A 27,379-nucleotide genomic window follows, 5' to 3' on the forward strand; every position below is an offset into this window, starting at 1 on the left:
GTTATATGTACCTCTTCTGTTCTCCCTATATATACTAATTTTATAGGCTCACCTTTAGGGAATCCCAAGAGCCTTGGTGTTTTTGTGTTGGGAGAAGTGGGGAAAGAGTCTGTTTTTATTTTGGTCAGAGTGGAGAAGTGTGATACATTGTCTGGCTGTTGTCAATGACAGAGGTATTCTCGGACACTTGCTTCAGTGCTGAACTACAGAAGTGTATTGAGTAATTAAGGCATGGATAAAAGGGTTTGATATTCTAAAATTTTGCATCAAGTGTGATGCAATGGGGACCTGCTGTAAAAGAAAAAATTTGGAATGAAAAAAAAAGGCCCCTTCAGGTACCCAAGAGGGGAATGGGCTGCGTGCTGCAACAGTGAACTCCCTGTATCTGAGATGCAGAGAAGGGGGGCGGGGGTCCAAGGATGCTGCTGGAAGCACCCCAGCTCTGGGTGAGCAGTCCTTTATGGGTCAGGGTTTTTTTTTGTTTTTTTTGGTTTTTTTTATGCTTTTGCATTGACTACTCATTCTTGGACTATTTTGGCACATGCTGCTCTCAATTTTCTAAACTCTAGTTATTTTTGTCAAATCAAGATTACATGATCCCATTTCACAATAAAATAAAATTTTCTAATTAGATTGTAAGCTCCTCAAAGACAGGGATAAAATAAAATCTTCTGAACACCTACAGGGCCAAGTTTTATGCCAGGACTTTTCATTCTTGATTGATGAATCATATAGAGCTTTCAATTTCCATGTGGTTTTATTCAGAGATAATGGTTTCCAGTTATATTACTTTAAGAAACAAAAGACAAAATATTCTGGACATGTCTTTTTTATTTAGGAAGCATGAAATATTTTCCTGAAAGATTCCATTCTCCTTTGGAAATTTTCATTGGTACAAATTTGAAGGAACAGTGTAGTTCCAATTCTGAAGCATCAGCTGAAAAAATCCAATGTCATTGTTGAGAGTTATATGTAGGAAGGCAGTCATTTAAAAACTAAACTAGGGAACTGTTGAGTTTTATTATATATTGTTTTTTAAATGAGGAATTACGGGTCTTTATACCCTTTTCACGATCAATGTTTTATTTTCTAAGCATGTGCTTTTGAAGGCTTCTAAGATGAATAGCTTTAAAAGACGAGTCAGATTAATTTTGTCCTTTAGATGTACTGAAAATTAATTTTTGGCTTAGGCTTCCGTTTTAGAAACTATGTACCTGTAACAATTGATGAATTTTGACCTCCTAAATTAACCCATCAGTGTGCAGTAGTAGCACATATGCTTGTTTATAAGTGAGGATTTAGAAATTAAGGTATAAAAAATAAGATTTACCATAAAGAGGCAGGTTTTCTAAACCTCTAGCACCTGTTTTTCAAATCTGTATAGAATGCCGTATTTTAAGAAAACATTTGTTTTCTTGAAGGTGATTATTCATATTATAAAATATTTCCAGTACTTAAAAACCACCATTTCTTGTGCTAAAATTATCCACTTAGAGTCATGTGATAAAACTTCCAGATAATATTCAACACATAAGTGGGTTGCTTGTATACTGTACTTTGCTTAGTGGTTATTGGCTGGCATCACTAAGGCAGTTCTTAATCTAGTGTATTTTTTATGGGTTATACAATAATATTTTTAAAATAACCCTTTACAAAATATTTATTTCAGAGCCCAGTGACGTGACTCTAAAAATTTACCGAGCAGAATCATATGCTGGTCTTCAAGAGTTTAAAGCAGCCATAGAAGATTTAAATGCAGTTCTCTTTCAACTGCCAAATTGGCCTGAGGTAAAATTATTGTTTTACATTTATATACACTTAATAATTTCACCTGTAGGGAACATGAATTCAGTTATGGTTACAAGTTTTACCAAGATAGATTTGTTGACTCTTAAAATATATAGAGTTTTAGAAATCTGGGGTTAGTATTTTGTGTGGATGGCTATCTAGCAATTTTTTTAATTAAAAGGTACCTTTATTTCCTAACTAAGAACAACCTGAATTTAAGGCATAGAGAAAAACAAACAAACAAAGAGACTTGAATAATCAAAATTTCCTCAAAGAGATGAAACTGGTCACACTGAAAATGTATCCAAGCTGAAAATTGATGGAGGAGGTCTGTTGATGCAAAGAGACGAGGTCCTTTAGGCTGGAAGATGGAGGCATCATCATGGAGGCCTGATGAGGCAGTGATTTAATACAGTCAGTGGGGACCAGGGAGGTTGCCTTACCCATATGCTTTTAAAAAAAGACTTGAGGCAAATATATCTTATGTAATAAGTTTACTCATTCTCCTTTGTATCATATTGCCAAGGCAAATCAGTTCATGTCCCATATATGTTCTTTAAGCTAGAAGTTACTGTCTTATATGACTGTTTGCCCATTTGAAACCATGCCTTTGAGGACAAAATAGTAAGGATGCTCTAAAAATTATAAATTAATAAGAAAAATGACACAGAATCCCATGATGGCCTGACTGGTTAGCACAAGGCAAATATATATTAAGAAGATGGAAAATGATCTTGTATGGACAATTTTAAAACTATTAAAAAAAGAAAGAATCCTCTGGATTACTGAAGTGATATAATTAGGAATTTGGTTTTGAAGTCATTTTTCCATAAGCACTTCTCTGGGGGAAGTGTGTAACTGTACCTTTGAAATGCTTTGGGCTTCTCAGAGTCATTCAGAATTTTAAAATGCACATTTCCAAGCAAACCGTATTTTTTTTTCTTGAAACTGATTTTTCAAAAATAATTCTGTCAGTAAAAGTTGTATATATGTGCTTCCATTGAAGGTCTACTTCAGGAAAGGAAAAGTACTCCAGGATGCTGGTTTTTTAGGTGATGCCTTACAACTATTTCTTCAGTGCTTAGCCCTTGATGAGGATTTTGCACCTGCAAAACTAGAAGTAGAAAAGGTAATCGGTTTACCAATTATAATAGTTGAAGGCAGGTCTAAGACACGTTGTCTTTTTAAAAATGCTAATTAGAAATTTGAGATAAGAACATAAGGAATCCAGGGGTGCCTGGGTGCTCATTCGGTTAAGCAACTGCCTTGAGCTAAGGTCATGATCCTGGGGTTCTGGGATTGTGCCCCACATCTGGCCCTCTGCTCAGCAGGGAGTCTGCTTCTCCTCTTCCTCTGCCACCCTGCCCCCCCAACTCATGCTTTTTCTCTCTCTCAAATAAATAAAATCTTTAAAAAAAAAAGAACATAAAGAGTCCAGTGAGTCAGATTTAGTATCAATTTGACAAGTAGTTTTCAGGTCTGTATACTTAACGTATAGAGTTTTTACTGAAATCAAAACATTTCATTAGCAGATATTTAAATTTATTATTTTTGGGTAAATTTAGGTGTTTTCTACTAGTTTGATTGGAACCAAACTAACCATCCTTGTCATGATATTCCTGCTAAAATTTTTTTTAATTGAAACAAAATAGATACATAACACTATGTTTCCATGTACCACATTGTAAGAGATCACCACTAAAAGGCTATTTACCATCCATCACCCTTCCCCCATTTTACTCAATGCCCTTCCTCTTTGGTAACCACCAATCTGTTCTTCATATCCGTGAGTTTGTTTTGGTTTTGTTTTGTTTATTCATTTCTTTTTTTGTTTTTGTTTTAGATTCTATATATGAGTAAAGTCATACCACATTTATCTTTCTCCATCTGACTTATTTCACTTAGCATAATACCTTCAGAGTCCCTTCATGTTGTCCCAAATAGCAAAATCTTTATCCATTCATCCATTGATGGACATTTAGGCTGTTTCCATTTCTCAGCTCTTGTAAATAATGCTGCACTGAACAAAGGAATGCACACGTCTTTTCAAATCGGTGTTTTTGCATTCTAAAGATGAATATCCAGAACGATAGCTGCACGATATAATTGTTCTAGTCTTAATTTGTTGAGGAATCACCATACTGTTTCCATAGTGGCTTTACCAACAACAGTACACAGGATCCACTTTTCTCCACATCCTCAGAGCCTTGTTATCTCTTGTCTTTTTCATGATAGCCATTCTAACCACTGTGAGATGATACCCCATTGTGATTTTGATTTGTATTTCCCTAACTAGTGATGTTGAGCATCTTTTTATGTTCCTGTTGGCCATCTGTATATCTTTTTTGGAAAAAAATGTCTTTTCAGATCTCTACCCATTTTTAATTAGGTTTTGTTGTTGTTGAGTTGTAAGGGTTCTATATATATCTTGGATATTAATCGCTTGTCAGATACATGATTTGCAAAAACCTCCCATTTAATAGGTTGCCTTTTTGTTTTGATGATGATTTCTTGTGCTGTGCAGAAGCTTTTTAGTTTGATGCAATCCCATTTGTTTATTTTTGCTCTTTTCCTTGCCTTTGGAATCAGATCCACAAAAATACTGCTAAAACCCATATTGAGGAAACCGTATGTTTTCTTCTAAGAATTTTATGGTTTCAGGTCTTCAAGTCTTGAATCCATTTGAGTTTTGTGTATGGTGAAAGATACTGGTCTAGTTTCACTCTTTTACATGTGGCTCTTCAGCTTTCCCCAGCACCATTTATTAAAGAGACTCATTTTTCCATTGTATGTTCTTGGCTCCTTTGTTGTAAATTAATCATCCATTTATGTATGGGTTTAATTCTGGGTTCTCAGATCTGGTTCATTAATGCATGTGTGCATTTTTATGCCATTATCATACTGTTTTGATTACTGTAGCTTTGTCCTATAGTTTGAAATCAAGGAGCACACTCCAGCATTGTTCTCTTTTCTCAAGATTGCTTTGGCTATTTGGATTCTTTTGTGTGATTGTCTACAATTTTAGAATTATTTAGTCTAGTTCTATGGAAAAGTACTATTAGGATTTTGATAGAGATTACATTGAATCTGTAGGTTGCTTTGGGAAGTATGGACATTTTAATAGTATTCTTCCAATCCATAGTGTCACTGGAATAAATCCCATTTGATCATCATGTATGAACTTCTGCTGTGTTGTTAAATTCAGTTAGGTAATATTTTGTTGAGGATTTTTGCAGTAATGTAGTCGCTGATAATGGTCTGTAGTTTTCTTTTCCTGTGGTTTCTTGTCAGACTGCTGGCCTCAAAATTTTCAGTGTTTCTTTAATTTTTTGAAAGAGTTGAGATGGGTAGATATTAAATCTTTGAATATTTGGTAGAATTCACCAGTAAGCCATCTGTCCTGGACTTCTGTTTGTTTGGAGGTTTTTGATTACTGATTCAATCTTCTTAATAGTAAATGATCTATTCAAAATTTTTGTTTCTTCACCATTCAGTCTTGGTGGATTGTATGTTTCTACAAATTTATTCATTTCTTCTCGGTTGTTCAAATTGTTGGCTTATAACTGTAGTAGTGTCTTATATTCCTTTATATTTTGGTGATGTCAGTCATAACATCTCATTTCTGATTTTGTTTATCAGAGCCCTCTTTTTTTTATCTGACAGATTTTTTTTACCTTTTCTTTTATCCTAGTATAATTGACATAATGTTATATTAGTTTCACATGTATACTATTGTGATTCAACAGTTCTGTACATTATTCAGTGCTCATCATGACCCAAGTGTATTTTTAATCCCTTCATCTATTTCATCGTAAACCCCACCCACATCCTCTGTCAGTCACCCATTGTCTATATCTGAGAGTCTGCTTTTGTTTCTTTTTTTCTTTGTTCATTTGTTTTGTTCCTTGGATTCCACATATGAGTAAAACCATATGGTACTTGTCTTTCTGGACTAACATTTCATTTAGCATTATATCCTCTAGATATGTCCATGTCGTTGAAGGATGGCAAGATTTCATTCTTTTTTATGGCCAAGTAGTATTCCATTGTGTACATACACATCTTCTTTATCCATTCATCTGTTGCTTCCATAGTTTAGTTATTGTTAATAATGTTGCAGTAAACACAGAGGTGCATATATCTTTTTGAATTAGTGTTTTTGTGTTCTTTGCGTAAATCCCCAGTAGTGGAATTACTGGGTCATATGGTATTTCTGTTTTTAGTTTTTTAAGAGACTTCCACAAAGTTTTCCACAGTGGCTGCACCAATTTGCATTTCTACGCATAGTGAATAAGGGTTCCTTTTGTCCCCCACATCCTGGCCAACACCTGTTGTTTCTTGTGTTTTTGATTTTAGCCATTTGACAGGTGTGAAGCGATACATCGTGGTTTTGATTTGCGTTTCCCTGATGATTAGTGATGTTGAGCATCTTTTCATGTTATCTGTTGGCCATCTGTATATCTTCTTTGAAGAAATATCTATATATGTCCTGTGCTCATTTTAATTGGCTTATTGGGGCGGGGGAGTTGCTTAAGTTCTTTATATATCCTATATATATAAAGGATATATATCCTATCCAAATAGGATATCAACCCCTTATTGAATATATTATTTGCAAATATCTTCTCCCAGTCAGCAGGTTGTTTTTTGGTTTTGTCGATGATTTCCTTTACTGTGCAGAAGCTTCTTATTTTGATGTAGTCCCAGTAGTTTATTTTTGCTTTTTGTTTCCCTTTCCTCAGGAGACCTACCTAGAAAAATGTTGCTATAACCAGTGTCAAAGAAATCATTGACTGTTCTGTCTTCTAGGATTTTTATGGTTTTAGGTCTTACATTTAGGTCTCTAAGCCATTTGGAATTTAATTTTGAGTATAGTGTAAGAAAGTGGCCTAGTTTCATTTTTTTGCATGTAGCTGACCAGTTTTCTCAACACCATTTATTGAAGAGACTGTTTTTTTTCCCATTGAATATCATTAATGGTTGTTATACCTTGTCAAGTGCTTTTTCTGCCTTTATTGAAATGATATGGTTTTTATCCTTTTTCTTGTTGATGTATCACATTGATTGATTTGTGAATATTGAGCCACCCTTGCATCCCAGGAATAAATTCCATTTGATTGTGATTAATGATTTTTTTTAACGTGCTGTTGGATCCAGTTTGCTAGTATTTTGTTGGGGATTTTTGCATCTCTGTTCATCAGAGATACTGGCCTGGCCTAGAGCTCTTTGTTTTCTTTCTTTTTTTTTTTTTTTTTTTTGTTTTGTTTTGTTTTGTTTTTTTTGGTATCATCTTCATCTGGTTTTGATGTCAGGGTAATGCTGACCTCATAGAATGAATTTGAAATCTGTCCTTTCTTTGGGTTTTTGGAATAGTTTGAGAATAGATATTAACTCTAGATATTTAAATGTTTGGTTAGAATTTCTTTATGAAGCCATCTGCTTCTGGACTTTTGTTTGTTGGGATGTTTTTAATTACTGGTTTAGTTCATTGCTAGGAATTGGTCTGTCCAAATTTCCTATTTCGAATGCAAGAGCCCTTTTTTTTCTTTTTTTTGGTCTTTTTGGTCTGGGTGTCTTGACATTTGTTTATTTATGTGTTCAAAGAACCAACTTTTAGTTTTTTGATCATCCCTCTTTTCGTCTATATTTCATTTATTTCTGCTGTGATATTTATTATTTCCTGTCTTCTAGGACTTTGGGCTTTGTCCTTTTTTTTCCTAGCTGCTTTAGGTATAAAGTTAGATTGAGATTTTTCTTGTTTCTTGAAGTAGACCTCTTAGAACATCTTTTGCTGCACCCCAAAGATTTTAGCACATTGTACTTCTATTTTCATTTCTCTCTAGCTTTTATTGTTTAATTTCTTTGGTATCTTCGATGAACCATTTGTTATTCAGTTGCATGATGTTTAATCTCCACATTTTGGGGTTTTTTTTCCTTGTAAGTAGTGACTAGTTTTATACCATTGTGGTTGGAGAAGATGCTTGATATGATTTCAGTATTCTTTAATTTGAGGCTTGTTTTGTGGCCTAACATGATCTATTCTGGAGAGTGTTCCATGTATACTTGAAATGTTTGGATGCAGTGTTCTGTATATGTTAAGTTCATCTGGTCTAATGTGTCATTTAAGGCCAATGGTTCCTTATTTTCTGCCAGGATGATCTATCCATTGATGTAAAGGGGGTAGTAAAGTCCTTCATTATTATTGTATTACTGTCAGTCCCTCCCTTTAGGTCCATTTTATTTGCCTTATATATCTTGGTGCTCCTATGTTGGGTATTATATGTTTGTAAAATGTGTTCTTGTTGGATCTTATCACTGTAATGCTCTTTTCTATTATTGAAATCTTTGTTTTAAAGTTTATTTTGTCTGCTATGAGTATAGCTATACCAGCTTGCTTTTCGTTTCCATTTGCTTGGAGCATCTTTTTTCCATCCTTCACTTTCAGAGTGTGTGTGTCCTTACTTCTGAAATCTCTAGTAAGCAGCATATAGATGGATCTTGTTTTCTTATCTATTCAGCCACCCTATGTCTTTGATTAGAGAGTGTAGTCTGCTTGCATTTAGAGTAAGTCTTTTTTTTTTTTTTTTTTTTTTTTTTTATGATAGTCACACAGAGAGAGAGAGAGAGAGGCAGAGACACAGGCAGAGGGAGAAGCAGGCTCCATGCACCCGGAGCCCGATGTGGGATTCGATCCTGGGTCTCCAGGATCGCGCCCTGGGCCAAAGGCATGCGCTAAACCGCTGCGCCACCCAGGGATCCCTAGAGTAAGTCTTGATAGGTATGTACTTACTGCCATGTTAATTATTTTTTGGCCGTTTTCATCTTTCTTTTCTTCCATTCTTCTCTTTCTCTCTTACCTTGTAGTTTAATGGCTTTCTTTAGTGTTATGATTAGTTTTTTTCTCATTTTCTTTTGCATATTTTACCATCAGTTTTTGCTGTGTGGCCACCATAACATTCATATGTAACTTCCTTTGTATGCAGTGGTCTGTTTGGAGTTGATAGCAACTTACATTTGAACACATTCCAAAACTTTACATTTTTTTCTCCCCCCCTCATCTTTTAGTTTTTTAATGTCACCTTATACATCTCTTTATTTTATGCATCTCTTAACTAATTATTGTAGTTTTAGTTAATTTTATGATTTTTGTCTTTTAACATTCATACTTGCTTTATAAGTGATTGATCTACTTACTTTTAATACATGTTTTCCACTGAGATTTTTACTTTGATACATTTTCTTATTAATTAGTGCCACTTCTTTTCAGTTTAGAGAAGTCCCTTTAACTTACCTTGTAGGGCCAGTATAGTGGTGATCACATTAGCCCTTGTTTGTCTGGAATACTCCTAATCTTTTTTTTTTTTTTTTTTTTTAGTTCTGAATAATAACCTTGCCTTGGTAGAGAATTCTTGGATGGAAGTTTTTTCCTTTCAGCCCTTTGAATATGTTGTGCCACTCTCTTCTAACCTGCAAAGTTTCTGGTGATAAATCTGATGCCCTGTGGAGTTTCCCTTTCATATAATAAGTTTTTTCTTTTGCTGTTTTTAGGATTCTCTCTTTAAATTTTTGTGTTCCAATTATAATGTGTCTTGGTGTGGATCTCTTTGTGTTCATCTTCTTTGGAACTCTGTGCTTCTTGGACCTGGAAATTTTGTTCTCTTCTCCAGGTTAAGGAAGTATTCAGCCATTATCTCTCCAAATAAGTTTTCTGGCCCATTCTCTTCTCACTTTGGGACCACTACTCAAGAATTTTTATTGGTCTGCTTTTAGCTTTTAATTTCCAGCCTAAGTTCTGCTTATTTTCATAGTTGCCCATAGTATTGCCTCAATTTATTCTACCTGCCTTTACTCAGTAATCCATATATCACTTTCCAGAGTTTGTTTTGCAGTGTGTTAGTAGGTTTTAAATAAAAGAAAAAAAAAAAAAGGAAGTAGTTCTCTGGTCAAATGACTGGGGAATATTGGGTTCAACCAAGTTAAACAGACTTCTTCAGAAGTTCTCAGAGATTTTGCTATGCTAGCATGAGTAGCATTCAACTTTTGTCAAACTTAATTCACATAGCATCTAGAAAGACTAGAATCTTTGAAAAGTTCTTTTGGAAAATCTACCCTGATATAATTGCACTCATAATGTTTTCAGTGTCTTCAGAACATGCCATCTTATTTATCACTTTATAGGAGTTTTTTACATTGTAGTCAGAATCACCTTGGGTGCATGTCAAGTGTAACGATTCCTGGACTTTACCACAGACCTTTGGAGTTAGAATCTCTGGAATTCGGGCATAGTTTTACAAGCACCCAGGGAGATTCTCGTGCACTTTGAAGTATGAGAATTTTGAAAATTTTGTCAGCTCTCCAGTGCCTCATGAATACAGCTAACATCAGTGAACCCTCTGTGAGTCTTGTTTGCATATACATTCTAGCCCATGGATTTAACACACTGTTTGCTATTGTGTGTTTTCTGTTTGTTAGTGGTATCTCCCCGGGGAGAGTGCAGACTTTTTAAGGGCATATAATTTTGTATCTTCCATGCTACTAGATATCCTTATATTTCTGTAAATATTTAAAAATTGACCTTTAATTAGGTAAGGTGAATGCAAAATAACTGATGCTTTGAAATATTTGTTCCTGATATGCTTTTTATAAATCGTGGTATATTTAACATATAATAAAATGCATGGATTTTATAGTTCAAGGAGTTTGGAGAAATTATCCATGTAACAGCACACCAGTCAAGATGTAGAATATTTCCCTCATGCCAGAAATCCCCTTTTCAGCAAATCCCCTATATCCCTGCTCCCAGAGGCGACTACTGTTTAGATTTTTATACTATGATAGAGTAGTTTTGCCTATTCTAGAATTTCATGCAAGTGGAATTACACAACGTGTACTCATGTCTGGCTTTTTTTGCAGAACATAATAGTTTTGTGATCAGCAATTTTTTTTTCCTTTTTATGGTTTACTAAGTATTCCATTGTAGAAGCATACCATAGTTTATGGTATTAGTGATTTTCGTTTGGATTGTTACCAGTTGCTACTCTGAACTAACATTCTTGTACAAGTTGTTTTGTGGATATGTTTATATCTCTTTGGTCAATTCCTAGTGGAGTTGCTGGGTTCTAGGATAGGTAAATAAATGTTTAATACTTTTTTTTTAAAAAACCAGGAGACATAAAAACATACAAATTTTATATTTTTTTTAAGATCATTTATTTATTTATGGGAGAGACAGAGAGAGAGAGAGGCAGAGACGTAGGCAGAGGGAGAAGCGGGGAGCCTGCTTCAGAACTCCATCCCAGGACCTGGGATCACAACCTGAGCTGAAGACAGACGCTCAACCACTGAGCCACCCAGGTGTCCCAAAACATACAAATTTTACAATGTTTGTTCATTAAAGGGGGTATTGCTTGAGCTCCTACCAGATATGCACTTTTATTTGCATCGTAGTGATTTATGAGTAATTTCATTTTTTTAAAGATTTTATTTATTTATTCATGAGAGGTAGAGGCAGAGACATAGGCAAAGGGAGAAGCAGGCTCCTGAGGGGAGCCGGATGTGGGATTCAATCAGAGGACTCCAAGACCACACCCAGAGCCAAAGGCAGATGCTCAACCACTGAGCCTCCCAGGCGTCCTGAGTAATCTCATTTTTTGTTTGAGAGAGTACAACTGAAAAACCAAACTTCCAGATTTAGACTTTAAGAAATGTTCTGCTGTTCATTTAATGCAGCTTATTTGACAATCAAAAACATTTGAGCCTTTCTCATTTCCTTCTAGCCAGGCTCTTCCCCTAACTTGACCTTTTTTTTTTTTAGAGTTTAGATGTATTCCTGATAAAAGCACCTGGAAATTTTGATACAACAGCTGCCTTCCAGGTTAACTCCCAGCTATTATGGGACAGCTGCCATATGGTGTGCTCCCATTCCAGAGCTGGGCAGTGGTAGCTGCCCGTGCTTGTGAGAAGCTAAATTCAGTATAAACACATGGAATTTTAAGACTTTTGTAGTTAGAGTTATTATTAGTTCTTTAGTTCACTTAAACACTCTGAGTCCAGCCTTACAGTACACTTTGGGGTGAACTGTGAACCATTCTGACAGAATAGTACTCACTAAAGTTCAGACATAAGTATTTTCTACTTCCCTTAAGGTCTCTTCTTTTTGCAATCGTTCATTAAAAAGTCAGTTTTTATTTTGGGTACCTTCTCAGGCTAGTAATCTGGCTGCTCCGATAATTCCTTTTGAATTATTTCTTTGAAGTGATCTGACCCCCATTAAGACACATCTTGGTTTTACAAGACTTTCAGAGAATTTGGCAGTTCTATTTATTACTTAATCCCTTCCTCCTCTGCTCATTAAAAGCAATGTCTGCTACGAACTTTCTAAAATTTCTTAAATATCAGATAACTTTATATTAAATTATCCCTAAGCAAATATTTTTTCCATTACTTTTGTAATATTTCTCTTACAGATTTTATGTGATTTATTATCACCTGAAAACTTAAAAGAAGGCCTGAAGGACTCTTCCTGGAGTTCATTGCCATGTATTAAAAACAAGCCTTTTGGTTTTCCTTCAGTAATGGAAGAGTCTCATTCTGCCAGTGAGCTTAGTCCAGAGCAGGTAAGGGGTGAGAACAGATTTTTTATGGATTTAGTGCATCTGTTTGACTAAAATTTTCACTTTCTTATTTCAAGTATTAAGAATCTATTGAGGCACTTTTAATCTATTAAGCATTGTCTTAATTAGATTTTGTCTGAAGCCTTTTTTATTTTACACTAAACTTTTATGTAAAATATTTGTTCATTAATCATAGTTTTAGGTCACCCTGCATATCAGAAAACTTTTAGTCTTGTGGAAAATGTAGAACATGGTATTTTAGTTTCTTCAGGGTTGGAACAAATAAATTAGCCTGTGTAAACCTCATTATAAACATGTATCAATTTGACTTTTAGGGCTATGTGATTATAAATAAAAGTCATTTATTTATCAAGGTTTTAAAGTTAAAAGTTGGTGTTTTTAAGTGAATACTAAAATGAAGATTATGAAACATTGGAATTTCATTTCAGTTTGATTCTTGGTGAGAGCAATAAAAGATAGTGAAGAAATAGAGTTATTTTTGTTTATTATATTTTTGTAGAATGAAGAAGTACCAGAGGTCACATCAGAGCTTATCAGAGGAAGCTTAAACCGGGCTTGGTCAGCACAGGCTATAAATTCAGCAGAAATGCCTGCCAGAGAGGACTGTTTAAAAAGAGTGTCCTCAGAACCTTTACTCTCTGTTCAAGAAAAAGGTGCTCTGCTGAAAAGAAAGTTGTCTCTTTTAGACCAGGATGTGGTTGTAGATGAAGACGGAAGAAATAAGCTTAAAAAACAAGGAGGTAAAAATGTCACTACAGTCTTATAGGACACATTTATTTATTTAAAGTGGTCTTTAAACTTTTCCCTAAAGACTATAGTCCTATTTCTTTGTTTTAATAGAAACTCGCAATGAAGTCTGTACATTTTCATTAACTTCTGGTGACATCCCAGAAGAATTAATAGATGTCTCAGATTTTGAGTGTTCTCTCTGCATGAGGTAAGTATATAACATTTTACAAATTATGAATATTTTATATTAACAGATACAATACATAATAGATAAAAGTAATCTACTCTAATAGGCAATGTAAAGTGACAGACTACTGGACTAAATCAAAGATAGGAATTTTAGTTCTAGGCTTAACTTGCACACCTTGGGCAAATAAATCTCTGAACACTATTTGGATTTACCTTAGTTAGAAAGTGGGGTCAGTATTTGCAGAACCTACATTGCAGGTGTCATAAGAATCACATGACTTAAATATAAAAAAGTGTCTAGGAAATTGGAAAGTACTAAAGAAGTTACCCATACTAGTGAAATTTAGATACATCTCTGGTTTTAGATTTGGGTAAAAATTCTAACCACCTGTTATATGTATATGATTCTATCTTGTTTTTATATTTCAACTATAAAATCTTTTAAAAGTAAAATTAGATAAATATTTCCATTATGAAGAAGGCTTGTAATTCTAGAAGACTAATAGTTTTGAAAGAACATTTTTCATTTACTTGAGTTTTGGTGGGGTCAAAGGAACACTGAATGGAGAGTCAGGAGGCCTGGTGCTGCCACAGGCTGGTAGGAATTAGCGGAATTCCAAGCAGATGCCCTACCTCTGAGCCTAGGCTTCTTTATCTGTAAGGAAAGGGCAGTGGGCCAGATGACTTCTGAAGTACCTATATATCTAACAATAATACTTCTAGGAAATTCAGAAGTATCATGTTTCAGGAAAGAATTAGAATGTTAATAAAACTAGTTTTTCTGTATTGTTTATTACATATGATATTAAGCCTAATATTTAAGACTCAAATGTAAGGTTTTAATTAATTTTGTATAATAAGGCTTTCATAAGCATATTAAGTCATTTTAAAGTGACGAAAAAATAATCTATACAAAAACTAAGATTATTAATGATATATTTTATATTATTCACATCTCTGAAATCTGTTATGTATTTTACATTTATTGTACTTATATTTATCACTGCCCCTTCCTTCCTCTCCTGCTCACTAGATCCTCCTTCTTCCTCAAAGAGAGGTCTATTATTTATTCACTTTTTCCAATGTATAGTTTAACGTGAAAACTAACATGCATTTTGGTTGGTTTCAGGTTGTTTTTTGAGCCAGTAACAACCCCTTGTGGACACTCATTCTGTAAGAATTGCCTTGAGCGTTGTTTAGATCATACACCATATTGTCCTCTTTGCAAAGAAAGCTTAAAAGAGGTAAACATTTGTATATTTATCTGTTTATTGGTCTTAAGCTTGGCAACATTGATTTCTGTTTGGCCATAGAAATAGTGATTACCACGTTCAGAATAAGTTACTTTATGTATGCTAAGTGACCAGGAAGGATAACGTTTCATTACCCAAATGCTAGTGGTGGAGAAAGAAGAATTTAGAGAGCATAGGGGAAAGTTAGGTGGTCCTGGAGGCCAAGCCCCATGTACTTTTTTTTTAACAAGATCTGGTGTGATCAAGTACCTGGTGTAGAATGGGTTCAATTTTAATGACAGTATTGGGGAAACCCAGTTGCCCTGCCTTCCATCCTCCTCAGTAATAGGCTAGATTTTGGCCCCAGTTCTGCCCCCTTTAACATCTGGACCAACTCTAATAGAATTTTTTGCCTTGATGGAAATGCTCTATACTATGCTGTCCGCATGGTAGCCACTAGTCACATGTAGTAATTAAGCACTTGAAATGTGGCTAGTGTGACTGAGGAACTGTATTTTAAATTTTAATTCTCATTTAAGTAGGCAGAGGTGACTGTGGCTACCATTTGGGCAGCACAGCTCTAAAGAGTGGTATATGGACAGAAGAGCTTCCCATAGCCCTTGTATAGCCCATGTGTTAAGGAAATAGCTAGATCTCAGGTGCATATCCTTCTGTAACCAATGGAAAGACAACATTCTACCAATCCTGCTTGGGTGACTGGAACCCCCCCCCCCCCATAAGGTGAGGCCCAGGCATCATAATTCTGAGCTCCAACTGCAAGGATGGCATTGATTAGGGAGAGTGATCCTGTTTCTTGTGGTGATAGGATTGCTCAAAAAAAATAAAAAGTTGATAAGACATTTTGTAAATGAATGTGTGTATTTATTTCCTATATAGAAAACACAGCTCTGTACAGATATGATACCATATGTGTATTATTAATTTGATATATAATAAGCTTGTATGTAAAACATTAAACCATATACAAATTTTGTCCAGAAACAAGATAAACTCATTCTTAAAGAGTTTGTTAGTTACATTTCAGCTGATATACTTAATGTTTTCAGGTGAAGTACTCCAATCATGCTGTTTTTCTTGTGTTTCCAGGTTTTTAGATACTCTGTAGCACATTTATCACACTTTTTCTCTAATAATTAGACACGTGGCTTTAAATAAAGATACAATTAACACACTGTTTAAAAATAACCTTATCCTGTGTCTTTAAGATATCCTGTATAGTAGGTAAAATCTAATATATATCTTAAAAAACAAATTGATATGCTCTATAGTTTTACTCTTTTCCTACTTGTCATTTTCTTTTGCTCATTTTTTCATTTGAATGTATTCTAAAGATAGGATTTTTATAGCAACATAATAGTTCATTGATTTAACATTTCCCTGTTGTAAGTTGTTTTGTTCTTTTTTTATATATACTACACTTTGTGTCTTTGACTATATTTCCTTAAGATAAAATTTCTGGAAGGTGAATTATTAACCAAAAGCCATATATTCATAAGACTCTTAAAACCAATTACTGGGTTGCCTACATTCCCCAGAAATATTGTACAGATTTAATTTCCTATCAGTAATGTAAGAGAGGTGGTATTTCCCCAAATTTAATATAAGAGTATTACATTATATATTATTATTATATAGCCCCATGGTTTTCAAAATGTGTTCCCCTTCACCTGGGAACTTGTTAGAAATACAAATTCTCAGACCCTACACTCCACAGCCACTAAATCAGAAACTCTGTGGGCTAGGGCTCAGCAATCTGCATTTTAACAAGCCCTGATTCGTGCTGAAGTTTGAAAACCACTACTGTTACCCGTTTCCCAACCTCCCACATTCCCTCCTCCTCCTCTGTTCTTCATTGGATAATGACAAACCCTTATTTTTGCTACATCTGCAGATTTTAAAAGTATGGCTTCTCTGTATCTTGTGATTGTCTCCCAAAAGTCATTCCTCACTACTTTTATGAAATTTATATTGGTCATTTTTGTGTTCGAAAATTCTGTACACACCCTCTGACCCGGTCCCTGGCCTTAGGCAGTTTTTAAACTTATCTACAGAAATATAATGTCTCCTTGTCCATGTAATAAATACGGTGCAGGGTGTGGTAACTGCCTTTTATGTGGTAAAGGCGGTAGAAACGGGCTTCTTGCGAGCCAGAAAGATAATTAAGGCAGACTTCACGAAAAAGGTAAAGATGTAGCCAAGCCTTGCAGGATAGGCAGGCTTCTCATAGCAGGAGGGAGAGAGGCACGGCTTTTAGCAGTTACTAGAGAATGACAGAAATGTGTGAGTGGCAGTTTTGCAGAGTATTGAGGGAGCAGTACAAATGCACCATTTTATATGGAGAGCGACACAACCTCTCGCTGAGGGTCTGAGTGATTGATAGTAGGTGATGAGGGAAGCAAAAATCTGAAAGAAAAATTATCTGGAAACTCTGCCACTGAAATGGAACAAGAAAGGGAATAGTTTTGCTTTTCTTAAATAAGGCACTTGCCTTTATTTTATTAGCTTATTTTTGTTCCTCAGTTAAAATGCTAGTTTGAAGTACCCAGAAGCTGCCCGATAGAAGTTGGCCTTTGGTGTGGGAGAGGGCAGGGCAGGCCTGAGTGCTGCTAATAGAGGATTCGTGGCCACAGCAAGACAAGGGTCTTCTGTATAGGGCACGGTTTCCACTGCAACCGTGTACCTTTATTGGTCTCAGCACAGCCTGGACAGGTTGACCTGTTTAGCACCATCTGTTGTCATGTTCCCCCCCTCACCCCTTAATTCAGAATTGACTGTATAAATATGTAATAAAGGCTTTACTCTATTCAGTTCAACTGTTTTGCCTGTTTTATACCATAGGAAAAGTACTGGAATGTAAATAATATTGTCTTTTAGTATCTAGCAGATAGGAGGTACTGTGTCACACAGCTGTTGGAAGAATTGATAGTGAAGTATCTGCCTGATGAGCTGTCTGAGAGAAAAAAAATATATGATGAAGAAACTGCTGAGCTCTCACAGTAAGTTTCTTCTCATAAAGTTAATGTAATCCCCACCCTTTGACACAGTAAGGCGACCTCCTCCCAGCAAGCTGGATCCTGTCTGCAGTTCAACCCAGTCTAGCCAAAGGCGTATTTTAAACAAATAACTGGTCAGCTCCCCCCTCTCCTCAACAGACAAAAGTTTTTTTTTAAAGTTTCTTTAGTAACTTCCAGATGTTCCACTGGGGGTTGCCGACTCAGCTCTTCACCCCGTTAGCAGGCTTTTAGGCGGAGGAGGAGGGATTTCCTGCAGTGACATCAGGCAGTGGAACTGGGAAGGGAAGCCTCAGGTACCTGGCAGGGCAGGAGGAGGGTTGAGGAGAAATGGCCCAGATTGGCAGGCGCATCAGCCAATTAGAGCTTGGGAAGCAGGTGGGCCCTTGAGGCCTGAGCCTGAAATCGGAAGGAGTGACTTAGGGGCCAAATTCTCAATTAGTGAAGATTATTGAATGGTAGATTTAGTGCCAGGAGGTAACTTGGGCAATAGTGGTACAGACCACTCTGAAGGGTGAGCACCCAGTGGCTAGGTGGGGATGGGTAGGTTGGACTTGCTTTTGCTGCTCTGTATTCTTTCTTCCTTGTCTTTTTCTTCCCTTCTTTAACCTTCGTGTCTTTCCCTCTTGCTCCAGCTACACGAATCTCTTTAAATTTCTTACGTAGGTATTTCATTTCTTAACTTTTATTTTGCCCCCTTTCTTTTAACTGGACACACTAAAGGACAGAATTGCAAATCTTACATGCTGGTTTATGTTGTTTTTTTTTTTTTTTTTTTTTTTTTTGTCTCCATTATTTTTTCTTACTAAGAAAAAATTGTGCTTGCAAGCTTAATACATGTCCACCAACTGTCTTTCACGGGGCCAGTGGCCTTCAGTAGAATGCTTTCCAATCTTCTCTTGACTGAAGCCGATACTGATTTGTCTTCAATGGAACTCAGTGTGATCTTATGATAGAAAATATTCTGATAGGAAGATTATGAACCTTTTTGATCAACACTACAAAAAGCCTGGATATAAGAAAGCAGTAGATTTACTTCTGAAATCTGAAAAATAGAGACTCTGCAGAAGGGTGGAATCTGCAAATAATAGATGGAGTAGTAATGTGAGGGGGGCTGAGCGTGATGCCCAGTTGCTTGAGAGAGTCTTGCTGCTTACTAACAGGCTATTTTTTTTTTTTTTTTTAAGGATAGCTCATCCCCTGGTACTTAAAAAGTTTTGCTAATAGATATACTGTTTGGTTTTCTATCAGTTCTTATGTTGACATGTAGAGTGCTCAGTGATAGTAGAATACACATTTTTAAAAGAGGAACTAGCACTTGTGTTATTAAATACTACTTTTACATATGTCTTTTTGAAGAAAAACTAGAAAATATTATAAATGAGCAGGGTGAGGGGCCATAATCTATAACCCAGAAGGAATCAATGTGGGCATTTTGGCACATCTCCTTCCAGATTTTAATATCTATAAATACACTTTAAACAAAAATGGGATCATTTTATTCATATTGGTCTATAATCTCATTTTTTCCCAAGTCAACAAGTGTACATCTTTTCATGAAAATACGGTATTTCATTTTATGGTTATGTCAGTGTTACAGTAAACATCCTTGGAGGATTATTTCTAGGAGTTCAAAAGATACGAACTTTTTAAAGTTTTTGATGCACGTAGTCGAATTTTTCTTCAGCATGGTTCTGTTTCAAATTGCCCTCTGCATTGCCAGATTTTCCCCCATACCCTTGCCAGAACCGGGCGTTGCCTTTATCCTTATTTCCTGGCAATCTGGCAGTGAGAAATATTCTCTAATTAGCAGAAGAAAAAGTTACCAAGTTATCTGTTTTTGATAGTGCATTTGAAAATACTTTAATGCCCTACAAAGAAGCTTAACAATTTGCTCTTGACTGTGGGAGTTCATTTTTTCTTATCTATAAGTAAGAGTATTTTATGGATAAAAGGTTAACTGTTATGTTACAAATATTTTAAACAGGTTCTTAATACATAATACTAACACTACTTCTTATCTGTAAAGATAATTTAGCTCTGTATGATAACCTGGTATCTTAAATTCAGATTTACTTTTATAAAAGGATCACAGACTTAGTATTAGCATTGCATCTGTGTGAGCTTAATGAAGGAGATGTTGATTCTAATTCTTAGCTCTAAATAAGATGACTTTTATTTTTGCCGACTTTTTATATTAATTTATCAGTGTTGCAGACTTCATTTTTGTTTTATGTTCTGATGTGTGATAATGAAACTTTTTTCTTTTTCAGCTTGACCAAGAATGTTCCAATATTTGTTTGCACTATGGCCTACCCCACTGTGCCTTGCCCTCTTCATGTATTTGAGCCAAGATACAGATTGATGATTCGAAGAAGTATACAAACTGGAACTAAACAGTTTGGGATGTGTGTCAGTGATACACAAAATAGGTATGCTTTTTTGGTACATGAATATTTTTATGTTAGAACTTGCTTTGAATTTTGAGAACTTGCATGCTTGTTGCTTGAACTTTATTAATCAGAATTTTTCTTTTAGTTTTGCAGATTATGGTTGTATGTTACAAATTAGGAATGTACATTTCTTACCTGATGGAAGGTCTGTGGTTGATACAGTTGGAGGAAAGCGGTTTAGGGTTTTAAAAAGAGGAATGAAAGATGGATATTGCACTGCAGACATTGAATATCTGGAAGATGTTAAGGTATTAAAAAATGCTTTTTTTAGCCCACCTTGGTATACTCTACCCTAGGCACTGTACAGGCATACAGGCTGATCTTTTTCCAGGCACATAAAACGGTTCTTCTATCAGAATATAGACAATACAAATTAGCTCCAAGTTACCTTTTTCTTATCTTGCTCTTACTTACTGAGAGTTCCAGGAGAACTTGGGTATCCAGAACGTAGATCATCTTCATTTCTACAAGCTCCACAACCAGCATGGTGCCTGGAATGTAGGTGGACACTGTGAGCACTTAACAACAGCAGTTAATTGAACTTTCAATCCATCTGAGTTATGAGAGCTGCTAATCTCTGCCCTTTTTAATTAAAGTTGATCATCAAAACTAATATCAGATTTAAGTGTGATATAAAGGAAAACACATAAAATCCTTTAAAAACTGTTATATATGTGTCTGACATAACCTTAATGATAAAAGAGACACAGTTGGGGGATGTGTTCAAAATCCAGGGCATCACAGAGAAAATACCATCACCATACTTGTTGGTGACCGCTTACCTAGGGAGGCTTATTGTGATAATCTTCGTGGACAGGGTTATGTGGCCTTTTTGATGTTTCCAGTATCTAATCACCATCTGTGATTAGTTTGAGTACCAGAAAAAGGATTTGTGATGCTATCAATATCAAATTAAAGGCAGTTTCTTTTGGAAGGGCATTATAAAACCATTGATCTTATGCTTTTGCTGTTCACTGACTTATTTGGGCCTTTCCTTTTATTTGCTTACTGAATATTGGCATTAGGCATTTCTGTAAACATTAGCTCATTGAATTTTCAAAACTCAGCAGATGAGGGAAGGTAAAAAAACAAAAAAGTGTTAATTTGCCTAAGATCCTTTAGGTAGAGTAATGAAAATGACTTAAAGCTAGCTCTCTGGCTCCCAAGTGCTGTGCTTTATCATTATGCCATATTGCCTCTCTGGTAAACTCGATTAGTCTGATATTGCCTATCCTATTATTAAGATGCCATGGGGACACTTTTCTTTGTGCAATGGGCCAAACAGATTGTGTGAGTTTAAATTTTGATATGATACTGTCTGTGCCTCAGGCATGCTTGGTTAATAGAATCATTTGCTAAAGGCAATATTCTTCGTAAAAGTAATGCCTCATTTTAGCTTTTTGTAAGCTTACATCTTCACATTTGGATTTGATGACAAAATCCCTTGAGTGTATTGCCAGTCATATGATTAAATGTAAATATGGGACAACAGAATAGCATATTGAAAGCATTATAGATTTGATGTTTAGAAACAGTTGTCTTTGTAATCTTAGGAATGTCTAATAATTTTTCCTGGTCTTAATGCCTCATCTATATAATGATGTCTCTTCTGGAAGAGCCTCTCAAATTTGTTTCTTATAGCAAAATCTTTTCTTTTTTTCCTTAGTGTAGTAATTCTATTTTCTGTGATTTCTAATGAAGATTTAAAGTTCGGCTTGCTTTTTAGCCAGCTCCTTTTTCCATCTCAGGCACTTATCATTTTTGTCATTCCTTGTTTTCTAGAGCTCGTGGTTTGTTTCCTTGAATTTTGTAAGGGTGCAAAGTAGCAGTTTTCTTTTTTAATAGTTTTAACAAGTCACAAGTTTATTTCTAGCTTATATCAAGACCAATGTGTGGTAGCAGGGGACTGAATCTTGTGTAGTCATTCCAAAAGCAGAATTCTTCAACTGTATGGCTTCTCTCTACCTTTTTATTAACATAATTTACCAGTTTAATCATTTTTAAGTCTACAGTTCAGAGGCATTAAGTACATTCACATTATGCAAAAAGCAAGTGCTTTTTAGTTTTTTCATTTCAAATCTTTCAAAAATAAAATGTTTTCAGAGTTCCTTTGTTGTTTTTTATGGTGAGTCATTCTTGAAGTATGAAAGGCTGAGTCAGGGCTGGTATTTGTTCAGATGAGTTAATGTATGTGAAATAGAGCACTCCCTGGCACGTAGCAAGTGGTATAGAAGTGTGTGCTAAAGAAATCAATGTAAGATGGATGTGTTAATGCTCCCATTTTCTCTCCTGTGCTCTGTGAAGCTACTCCTTTTGGATCTTAGACTGTAAGACTGATGCATTCAATTTTGTGTTTGCAGTTTAGTGATCCAGTAGTCTGAGGGGTTCAGGAAGTAGCCACAGCCTTGGCCTTAACAGCAAGCAGTTCATCGTGGCATAATTTATTCTCTATCTTTTGATATACTGGCTTTAGTTTCTTGTTGTTTTGACCCGGTTCCCTGCTAAAAGGTGTAATTATGCTTATTCTCCATCCTGTTAATGCTTTCTGCCATGTTATCTCTGCGTTAAACTTCCCCCGTTTTCCCTTTTATTGTAGCAGCTATATTCTTTTTTGTTCACTGTTTTCAAAAGCCATTAATCCATAAAGACAAAAAGGAATTCCAAATTCATGTAGACCTTTACCCAAGAATTCACTCTCAGTGGTACTGCTCTCAGTTGGGGGCTGGTGGTAGGGTTCTGCAGTATTACATTGCTCCACCGCCAAGGTGGGGTGCTCAGCTGATGTTTCAGTCTGGCCATTGGCACTGTGTGAGGCAGAAGTACATAATACGTATTGCATAATACTCTGATCCAGCAATGAAATAGGTATTGCCTATTTTAAAATTATTTTTTCATTTCTATAAGGCTAGTGGTAATGGGTAGGAAGACTAGATAGACACAAGTCTTACTGACTATTGTACCTTCTAGGTTGAGAATGAAGAAGAGATCAAGAATCTCAGACAGCTTCATGATTTGGTATACTCACAAGCCTGCAGCTGGTTTCAGAATTTAAGAGACAGATTTCGAAGCCAAATTCTTCAACACTTTGGCTCAATGCCTGGGAGGGAGGAAAACCTTCAGGTATGATGGCTTTGATATTGTTTCCAAAAGTCTCACTTTTTTTTAAATAAACTCAAATTAGTGGATTTTTAAGTTTTTTTCCCCCTTTGGCACAGCATTCCCTTTGTCCCTGCTGTCTTTAAAATCATGACCGTAGTCTCCAGATCAGTGGTACCCACTACAGTTTGTCTAGGAAGGGGATGGACAGAGTTGTCAGCTGAGGTAGCTGTAGCCGTCATTGCATAGAAGGAAGAAGCTCTTACCCGAGGATTTGCTCGAAGGAGAGATAAGGAATTAATAGTGGAACATTCTGGTAAAATAATACCACCTAGTAAATCGTGATTAAGAGACCTAGTTGGCCTGGGAGCAGTCAGCTTCTTTGACAGTTGGGAGATGCATCATTTTATATACTTTCTAGAAGTCTTCTTTCATCTCCAACTTTTTTCCTTCTTCAATTCAATTCCTTTTTTCCTACTTCAATTCATTTTCACATTTCATACTTCACTCCTCATGAAACCATTGTTCTGATGGTCTTGCTCAAGTACTGAGGCACTTTCTGTGCAAGCAAACATGTGCAGTAGGGTACCATAAGATGCACAAGAAGAAGTATCCCCATTCTGAAAAGTCTGATGATAGACCTATCCAAACACCAACTTTTAGGCCTAAGCATTTTGAATTGAATAACATGGTTATGTTAGCAGATTTCATAATGTATTGGCTATAAATAAATATATGAAGAGGGAGAGAGAATAGATCCCACTGTGATGGACACTGCTTCTCATCCTAGTTTTCAAAGGATGGTCCAAGTCTGTCTGATTCCCAGTTGAATCCTTCACCTGGACCTGAACTAACATCAGACCATCTCCAAATGGGTACTCATTGTGTGTCTTACAGACTAGTTGCCACACATTTGTTTTATCCAGGCTACCAGAATCTGAGTAAACTTGATAGAGATAGCCTTTGATCATAAAATTGAGCAAGTAAATTTTAAATGTAAAAACTCAACATTCCTTTCACCACCTTCCCCTTTTATTATTCAGTCCTCTGCCCTTGCTTTCTAGTATTATTATTGTAGATCAGTATTTGGTCATGAAAACAAAAGCAGCCACTCTGTATAATCCAGGCTGAAAAGTTTATTGTAGGATGTAGAGTTGACACAGCTGTTGGCAGAGCTGCAAGAGTGAAGATCAGGGACATCACTGATGGGAGACAGGGAGCTGCCACCATAGATCTCTCATCTCAGCCTGACACCAGTAAAGCACCATCTCCTCCAGAACATGCAGGGAAGTTTCTGTAATTCTTAGGAATCCCAGGGAGGCACCTATCAGCAGCAGTCTGTAACACTGTAGCAGGTGGTTCTTAAGTATTCTCAGGAAGGCTCTGCGGATCTGCCAACACTTTACAACAGTCTCTGGAGAACAATGGTTTCTTCTCTTCCAACTTCCACATCTCACAGAAGTATGCCTCTCCTTTGCCAAGTCTAACCAAGAACTGTCTGAGAGAGGGGATTCTGGGAAATGTTTCTGACCTCTCTGAAATGCAAGAAGGAGGTGGTAGTGATACTGACCTGAAAACATAGTCCAAAAATACAGCAACTCTGGTTTGACTCTCGAAGAATCTGGAGGGATACAACATTGATCTCAGGAGCGGTTTTTGTCATTTTGAACCAGGTTTCAGGTTCAATAAGAAGCAATCCAGTGTGCAGTAGAAGTGACTTAAAAATTCTTCTGTATAAATTCCAAGTTCTTTCGTTAGCCATCAGATATAACCCTTATAACATCAGAAGGACTTCTTTGCTGGCAATGTTTATTTTTTCAAGCAAAACTGGAGGCTGAGACCTTTTATATGTTGCCTAGAATTTCATAGTTCTTTGAAGACATTTTTAACTTAATTGATATTTAATTAGGATGGTTTTGCCTCCGTAGCACATTTGGCAGTGACAGCTCACCAACTTTTTCTCTTGCTACTTCAATTCATGTTTGTCTCTTCACATTTAATACTTCACTCATGAAACTGGAGATATTTTTCACTGTCACAGTTGAGGTGCTGCTACTGGCATCTTATTGGATAGAGGCTAGAGATAATGCTGAACATGCTAGAAGGCACAGGCCTGAAGTTGAGAGACCCTGCTCTAAGGCGGTGCGGTGCAGAGGGAAACGTCCTGGCCATAGAGTCAGGACTGGTTTCAGTCTTAGGCAATTTATATTTCTGGTGTTCAGTTTCCCCGGTTTATATGGGTATAATAACCTTCCTTACATGATTGTTAAAAGAATTTGAGGTAGGAGCCGACACATAGTAAAGTGCTCAATGAAAAGTAGCTTGTTGGTTACATAGATGTGTATTTTATTAATACTATAAACTGTTGATTATTTTTAGGCAACCCCTAATGGACCTGCATGGTGTTGGTGGCTTCTTGCAGTTCTTCCTGTAGATCCCCGATACCAGCTGTCAGTTTTGTCAATGAAGTCTTTGAAAGAACGGTTGACAAAGATACAGCATATACTGACTTATTTTTCTAGAGACCAATCTAAGTAACTAACTGCTTGGATCTTCCTTTAAAGTTACCCTAATCTGGCTGTGTTGATGGCCAGATTGTCTGCTGCCTTTTGCACATCCAGTGCTGGTTTGAGAAATGTAATGAAACCTTTTTTTTTCTCCCTTCAACCTCCTGAATCATGTGGTTCTGCAAATGAATACCTTCAACTAGGACTTAGACCACTAAGAACTTGCACAGAAAAACACGCACTGAATGTGTGTCAAACCTCTACATTGTGATGAAGTTGCACTATGTACCATATTCTAAAACGAAATGAGAACTGTGTGTATGTGGGGTGTGTGTGTGCGCGCGCGTGTGTGCATTTTCTCTGGCTTTAAAATTAAAAAAAAAAAAAAAAAGCCATAGAGAGCAGACCTTGCTGAGGGTTGGTTATTGCCCAAGTTTACAACAGTAGTGATACAAGTTTTTGCGAGTTGAATTTGCCTCAGATAAATCTGTCCTAATGCTTCTATTTGCACAAGTATGTAAACTATGGTATTGAGTATCACTCTTTGTTGGAAATACTGCTCTTGCTGAACTGTCTTGACCATTGACTATGACACAGTTTCTTATTTATGTAAATACTTGCATCCTAGTGGCCAACAGGCTTTGGATGCAGGACCTAGAGCCAGTTTTCAGGAACAATTGCAAACCTGCCATGGTACTGTGCATCTATTCATAAAACACTTAAAACTGTGAAACTATGGTTTACATTTAATTGTACATAAAGGTAAATGGAGAACTCAATTCAGTACCAGTTAGTTTGTACATTTTAGGGGACTTTCCACATTAACTGCCCATCTATATAATTTATAGTTTGACATGATGTGTTTGTTTAAAAAAAATTACATAGTATAAATCCATTAAGGATCATGGATCTGGGGGAAGAGAAGAAGCTTAATGTAGAACTAAGCTTTTAAAGTATGTTTTATTTTTTAATTCTGGTCTTGGTGCAAATGTTAGTTATGCCTTATTCATATCACAATTAGATCACCATGCTGTGACATGGTTTATATTCATGCTGCCCTAGATACTTTTGTAATTATTTGTTGCAAACTTGTGACTGTCCCTATTAACTTTCTTTTATGTAAGTACTTTGTAAAAGTTTCTTAAACTTTTGCTTTTGCTTATTTAATTTTGAATAAAAGCTAAATTCATAATAATTTTTTTCTTAAATTTTAGGTCAGTGTCATAAAGATGAGATTAGTTTTGCTTACTGTTTTGTAACATGAGATATAAGCTTATAGTTTTCAAACTATTTTTTGGGGTCATTTTTTTGACCAAACAATGCAGTGTCTTAACATGGCCTTAGGCCCTAAAACAATCCTTTAAAGTACGATTTTTCAGCGTTTAAAAAAGCCATGTCCCTTTAGGATAAAGACCAAATTCTTCATCTTACCCCCATTTGAGACTCCCTGATTAAACATCAGGACCCAATTCCCCAGTAGCATTTTCCAAACATAAATATATCATTTAACAGTGAAGATTTTTTATATAAAATATATTCGGAAATGACTGCCTAGTGAACCATCCTTTGCCTCCATGATTATGCTAATTGAGAATTTTATCTAGAGTGGGCCATTCCCCGAAAGCACTTTATCAACAATCCTGGAGTGTTAAACTTTCTTATAATAAACTATTGAATGCCTGTTAAGTAGTGTCTGGGTAGTAATATACATGCAAAGTT

General features: G+C 36.0%; 1 protein-coding gene and 1 long non-coding RNA gene across 5 annotated transcripts in view; one reads left to right on the forward strand and one right to left on the reverse strand.

The window, feature by feature from the left end:
* Nucleotides 1-27,346, forward strand: part of LONRF1 (LON peptidase N-terminal domain and ring finger 1) — a 37,418-nt gene extending 10,072 nt beyond the window's left edge. Inside the window, exons 2-12 of the mRNA XM_077848981.1 lie at nucleotides 1,670-1,788; nucleotides 2,795-2,917; nucleotides 12,255-12,404; nucleotides 12,922-13,162; nucleotides 13,263-13,359; nucleotides 14,470-14,584; nucleotides 17,468-17,589; nucleotides 19,878-20,036; nucleotides 20,143-20,305; nucleotides 23,025-23,177; nucleotides 25,533-27,346. Of these exons, the coding sequence (XP_077705107.1) occupies nucleotides 1,670-1,788; nucleotides 2,795-2,917; nucleotides 12,255-12,404; nucleotides 12,922-13,162; nucleotides 13,263-13,359; nucleotides 14,470-14,584; nucleotides 17,468-17,589; nucleotides 19,878-20,036; nucleotides 20,143-20,305; nucleotides 23,025-23,177; nucleotides 25,533-25,691 (1,601 nt within the window). The 3' untranslated portion in view covers nucleotides 25,692-27,346. The remainder of the gene's footprint in view (nucleotides 1-1,669; nucleotides 1,789-2,794; nucleotides 2,918-12,254; nucleotides 12,405-12,921; nucleotides 13,163-13,262; nucleotides 13,360-14,469; nucleotides 14,585-17,467; nucleotides 17,590-19,877; nucleotides 20,037-20,142; nucleotides 20,306-23,024; nucleotides 23,178-25,532) is intronic.
* LOC144284444 (uncharacterized) overlaps nucleotides 2,461-27,379 on the reverse strand; it is a 36,526-nt gene continuing 11,607 nt past the window's right edge. For 3 of the 4 annotated variants that reach the window (XR_013352843.1, XR_013352845.1, XR_013352844.1), the window contains exons 2-3: nucleotides 20,472-20,548; nucleotides 2,461-2,902 (exon numbers count right to left, since the gene is read on the reverse strand). This is a non-coding gene — a long non-coding RNA (uncharacterized LOC144284444). Of the gene's footprint in view, nucleotides 2,903-20,471; nucleotides 20,549-24,723; nucleotides 24,775-27,379 lie in introns of all 4 variants that reach the window. The other variant, XR_013352846.1, reaches the window with a different exon arrangement.

Source organism: Canis aureus, chromosome 15 (assembly GCF_053574225.1).
Source record: "Canis aureus isolate CA01 chromosome 15, VMU_Caureus_v.1.0, whole genome shotgun sequence".
NCBI classification, from domain to species: Eukaryota; Metazoa; Chordata; class Mammalia; order Carnivora; family Canidae; genus Canis; species Canis aureus.